Genomic DNA, 5,246 nt, shown 5'->3' with positions numbered 1-5,246 from the left:
CGGGCTTACCAAGGGCTCTCCTTCTTTGAATTGCACCGGTTGGCTTTGAGGCAAGGGGAACTGCGGCGGCATCCCTCTGCGGCCAACTATCGTCTCCAACTTTCCCTTGAAGCCGGGAGATGTTGGAGACACTGGTCCCGATTCCACTCCGCCTCCTGCTGCTGCTCCTTCCTCAGCNGGAGATGTTGGAGACACTGGTCCCGATTCCACTCCGCCTCCTGCTGCTGCTCCTTCCTCAGCAGTCGTAGGAAGCTGTGGCGGTGCGTATCTTCGCTGACTAAGTGGAATATCCAATGTCTTTTGTGGCGGACCTCCTTGGCCTTTCTTCCGCATAATGGAGCCGACGGTTACAGGCCTTACCTTAATGCCTCTTCCAGCTGTCCTTCCTAGGCTTCCAGTGCCCGATGGGCCCGCCGACTCCGAAGGAGCCCCGTACGGGTCACTGGGTAGGCTCAAAGACCCTGTTGGAAGGTTCTTGAAGGGATCGTCATCCGCTTCGAGGTTAGCAAGCGCTGCCTCTGCCTGTCGTGTATAGGGTAGGTCGTAGCCTGATGTGGACGGTGAGGGTTCATCGGGTTCTGGCCTGGGTCTTGAGGGTGAGGGCGTACGTTCTCGTTCTCTTTTTCTGCCTTCTCCTCCCCTTTTTTTCTTCCAAAATCCTGTTTGCAGAAAGCTGGGGTGCGAGTCGAGAGGAATGTCGAGGCCCTCTGTCGCTTGCAGGTAGTGCTGGCTGAGGAAGGCCTCTCCCCCTGTGGAAGGCGCATCCGTTGCAGCTCGCAGATGAAGCGCGAGAGACGAAGAAGAAAACAAATCAAAAGACAAAGCAAATGCCACAAAGGGGGCTGAATAAAGATACTTCGACGCCATGGTGCCGTCTGCGGCCCCCTGCGTCTCGGGGGAANACTCAAAGAAACGGGTGCGATAAATGCAGCAGAGAAAAAAGTGCTGCAGGTGAGAACGAGAAACGCGCAGCCACACGCGATCTCGGGCGCCTGGCCAGCAGGGGCGTCGGCAGCCGGGCCAGCCTCGACTCGGTCACCGCACTCACGGCGGTTGAATGGCGGTTCTAGCGGCGCAGGAAAAATTGTATTAAGATCAGCGGAGTAAAATCAGACAAAAATAATCTAATAAAACATTATAATTCTGGTTTTTAGCTTAGTTCGGTAGAGTTCCGGTACCCTCTGCGCTCTGGCCACCGGTCCTCGCGCCGGTCAGGCCGGTCCGTCAGCAACGAGTTGAATACTGTAGGTCCAGGCGCGATCCGCTATCTTTCCATGAAAAAAATAAGTGTGATCTAATGTGTATGATGTTGTTTAATATGGTGTAAAATAATCCAGTAGTATAAATCTGGGTTTCCAAATGATTTTGAAACCGTCGTGCAGCGCATAACTCGGAACTGGGTAGGCTGGACAGCTCGGTTCCTGAGGCCTGCACCTGCAGGCGGTTCTGCGGTAACTTCAATCTTAATTCCGGCACTTTCTGCTGAACTAATGCCAAAAACTTTCGCCTTTGTTTGCGTTTAAATGGAACAAACCTGGAAATCCGGCGGGAAAATTTTGCATCGCTTCGAGGGACTTCGGCAGGCAAGAAGCCGGCGAGCGATCTTTGTGTTAAGTGAGTTTGTTACTGACTCGAGACAGAAGAAACAAGAGACGTGTCATTATTAATAGATGGAACGATTTCTTCAAAAATAGAAATAAACGTATTATGAGTGCAGCATAATTTCCAAATGAGGAAGGACTTTAAGGAAAAATTATGCTGACTAGCAGTTTCGATGAATTATTTAATTTATTCTTCAAAAAATTGCTGAAATGAATTATATTTAAGACCTTCTAAGAACATTCAGTGCATAGTACATATTATTAATGATATTTACACAATGATTCCCTTCCGTAAGGTCTATATAATTTATCACATACAGACAAAGCTAAATGCATAATCCCTACCGTTTGAATGCTATTTAGAGATACTAATTCATAAACGATGTAGTGTATAGGATCTACTATAGAAGTATCAAACAATAAAGGGAAATGTTTACAGTATAAAACTATATTACTGTAGTTTTTTCAATAGTTCAAACAATGTTGTAATCGAATGAATACTATTTAGAGAGGCAGAAACAACCGACTGCAAGATTGCATACTCACACTCAGCAACTGCAGTCAAACGCAATAAAGGCAGTGGGAAGTTAAACATAACTGCCGCCGAAAACACTATCTTCCTTGGGCAATTCTCAATTGCCCAACCTGCGTATCGCCTCTCGCTGCAGCTAAACAGATAGTTGTGGGCTTGAGGTGCTGGGGGGGGTTACAACAGCAGCAGCAACAGTAGCATCAGCAGGAGCGCCTACGACAGCAATGACTGCAACAGCCACTGCCCGCGACACTCTCGCCAAGGGAACGTGGCACACTTTCGCTGCATTTCTAGCACCAGGAACGCTTATATTTGCTTCATAAATGCATGCACACCTATACATATAGTATGCACATACGTGTGTACAACAATACATACATACATATATATATGNATGGTGTTTTGGAGTTAATCTAGTCATGAGATAGCGGCTGTCTGTTCACTTCGCCTGCTGGCTGCCCAGGCTCCTATGAAGTACTGACTAGGCCGCTCTTCGAGAGCCCTCTTCGCCTTGTTGCGTGCTTGTATATGGGCCTTCTGGGCCTTCGGTGGCGCCACTAGTTCTTTCATTCCCTCCCCATCCTTGAGTGGAATTTGGCGGGAGCCGCTGCCCCATGGGCTCCCGATGATCTAGTGAAGAGAATAGATGAGAAGCCGACCCTGCTAGAGGTGTCGGCACGATCCCCGAAGAACTTTCTCTTCTCGGTGCTTCTTCTCTTCCTCGGCGTACAAAGGTGCTTCAAGAGGCCCCCGGGCCGCCCAGTAGCCCTGCCAGCTTCCTCCTAGTTTCATCAAATTTTTGGCGAGCATCACCTCCGTCAGGAGGCGATTCGGGTCCCGTTGCTCCGCTCTGCAGTGGTTGGGCCACTCCTTGAGAGCCCTTTGTTCCTTCTTCTGCCCTTGGAGATGGGCCATATGAGCCTTCTGTGCCTCCGGTGGCGCCACCAGGCATTCCATACCCTCTCCAGGCTGGAGCGGATTCTGGCGGAATCGGCTGCCCCATGGGATGTTCACGACGTAGAGAAGAGGTTCGTTGAGGAGGTGGCCCTGGACGAGGTCTCGGCAGGGTCGAAGATCTCGTGGGTGGTTGATGATGTAAGGGAGGCATTTCGTGTCCCCCTGGCCCTCTCTGTGCTGGTTGGGTCCATCCTTGAGGGCCCTCTGCTCCTCCTTGTGTGCCCAGATATGGGTGTTGTGGGCCTCCGGCGGCGCCACCAGGCATTCCATACCCTCTCCAGCCTGGAGCGGATTCTGGCGGAACCGGCTGCCCCCTGGGATGGTCACGACGTAGAGAAGAGGTTCGTTGAGGAGGCGGCCCTGTACCAGGTCTCGGCAGGGTCGAAGATCTCGTGGGTGGATAACGTTGTGAAGGAGGCATTTCCTGCCCCCCTGGCCCTCTCTGAGCTGGTTGGGTCGGTCCTTGAGGGCCCGCTGCTCCTCCTTGTGTGCCCAGATATGGGTGTTGTGGGCCTCCGGCGGCGCCACCAGGCATTCCATACCCTCCCCAGCCTTGACCGGGCTCTTGTGGAGCCGGCTGTGCCATGGGACCCTGACGATCTGAAGGATAAAATGGATGAGAAATTGGCCCTGATTGAGGTCTCGGCAGGCCCCACGAAGGAGCTTCTCTTCTCTGTCCTTCAACACCTTCGGGAAGTTCACCTTCCGGAGTGGGTATATGTGGGCCAAATCTTTCGCCCTGTCCTAGTCCTGGTGTCATTGCCAGTTGTTTCATCATTGCTTCTGCTGCTGCTGCTGCAGCTTCATCCGAAGGCTTGTCCGACGCTGCATATCTCCGCTGATCAATTGGAATCTTAGTTGGGCCTTTCTGCGTTCCCTGCTGTCCTGGATGTCCTGAGCCTGCCTTATCTTTGCCCAATGTGACATCTGCTTTAACGCTGCTCCGCCCTGATTTTCTTCGGCGAAGGCTTCCAGTGGAGTATGGGTCACGGGGCCCCCAAATGTCAGAAGGAGTGTCGGGGCCTCCCTCCGGAAGAGTTCGCATCCCCCCTGGGACACACTGAGAGGGGATTACAGGGAATCTATTATCCCCGAGAACCATTTCTGCTGCGGCAGAACAGGGGAACCCTAGACCCTTCTCTACTCGTGCCGTGGGCTGAGGAACGGGAGGCGGTGGTTTTGGGGCGTCTTTGTCTTTTCTTTTTAGTTTACCCCAAAATCCTTTTTGCAGAAAACTGGAGTGCGAGGAGGGGGAGACGTCGAAGAGTTCTGGCACCTCCTGGTCGGGCTGGCTGAGGTGGCCTCCTCCTCTTCTGGGGGCATTCTCTTCATTGGCCATTCGCAGACGGAGGCAGAGGGAAAAAGAAAACGAATCAAAGTACAAAACTAATGCCACAATTGTGGCCGGAAAAAAGCGTTTCGACGCCATGGCGCCGCCTGCAGCCACTGCAGCTCCCGGCGGGCAAGTGCACAGGACGGCACAATGGAAAGCGAGGAGTACAAGGACCCGCTGGCTTTCACAACTGAACACAAAACATTAAAACAATGAAGTAAAAAAAATACAACACACAAACAAATGGTGCAAAGACGAAGGCCAAACCTGCAGACACGCGCAGCGCCTCGCCGGCAGGCTCCGCTGCTGCCGGCTCGCCTCGACTCCAACCAAGTAAAAACGGGGATTGAATTGGGGCCGTAGCAGTGCAAAAAACAACTTTAACAGGCAGAGAAAGAAAATCAGTTAAAAATAACGAAATGTTTCTTCCAATTTAGGTTTTGAGCTTCTTTCGGCAGAAGATCGGCTGCGTGCGGTGCGCTGACCATCGGTTCTCTCCCCGATCCGGCCGGTCGGACGACACTACGTTGAAGGCATCTGCAGATTCAGATTCCGCGGACGGTTCCGAGCATTTATTAGAAGGCGGTAGAATAGGTAAATATTTATAATATTTTACAATGCAATAAAATATAATGTATAAAATAAGGTCAGCGTTATGGCTTGCTCAGACGCTTGACGTCATTTTGAAACGCATTAGCTGTCGTCGAGCGGCGGGTGGGCTGATTGATGGCCAGGTTCGCATTTGCCAGTTGTAGCTTAAACGCATAGATCCAGTCAGCGTTGTTTGCAATGACTAATTGAATGTTTTCCAATTATTCTTACC

General features: G+C 51.5%; 2 protein-coding genes across 2 annotated transcripts; both read right to left on the bottom strand.

The window, feature by feature from the left end:
• Positions 1–86: 86 nt before the first annotated feature.
• Positions 87–867, bottom strand: EMH_0056590 (uncharacterized protein; the record flags this gene model as incomplete). Its single annotated transcript, XM_013497372.1, is given in 3 exon segments — positions 87–177; positions 181–230; positions 361–867. Coding segments are annotated over 3 exon segments (648 nt in total).
• Positions 868–2,796: 1,929 nt separating this feature from the next.
• EMH_0056570 (uncharacterized protein) lies at positions 2,797–4,429 on the bottom strand (the record flags this gene model as incomplete). Its single annotated transcript, XM_013497371.1, has 2 exons — positions 2,797–3,690; positions 3,776–4,429. 2 exons carry the CDS (start codon positions 4,427–4,429, stop codon positions 2,797–2,799), a joined length of 1,548 nt encoding a protein of 515 aa, XP_013352825.1.
• Positions 4,430–5,246: the final 817 nt, after the last annotated feature.

Source organism: Eimeria mitis, genomic scaffold (assembly GCF_000499745.2).
Source record: "Eimeria mitis Houghton genomic scaffold, Emh_scaff2632, whole genome shotgun sequence".
Taxonomy (NCBI): Eukaryota; Apicomplexa; class Conoidasida; order Eucoccidiorida; family Eimeriidae; genus Eimeria; species Eimeria mitis.
The sequence above is the reverse complement of the archived record's forward strand: the minus strand, read 5'-3'. Positions and strand labels throughout refer to the sequence as shown.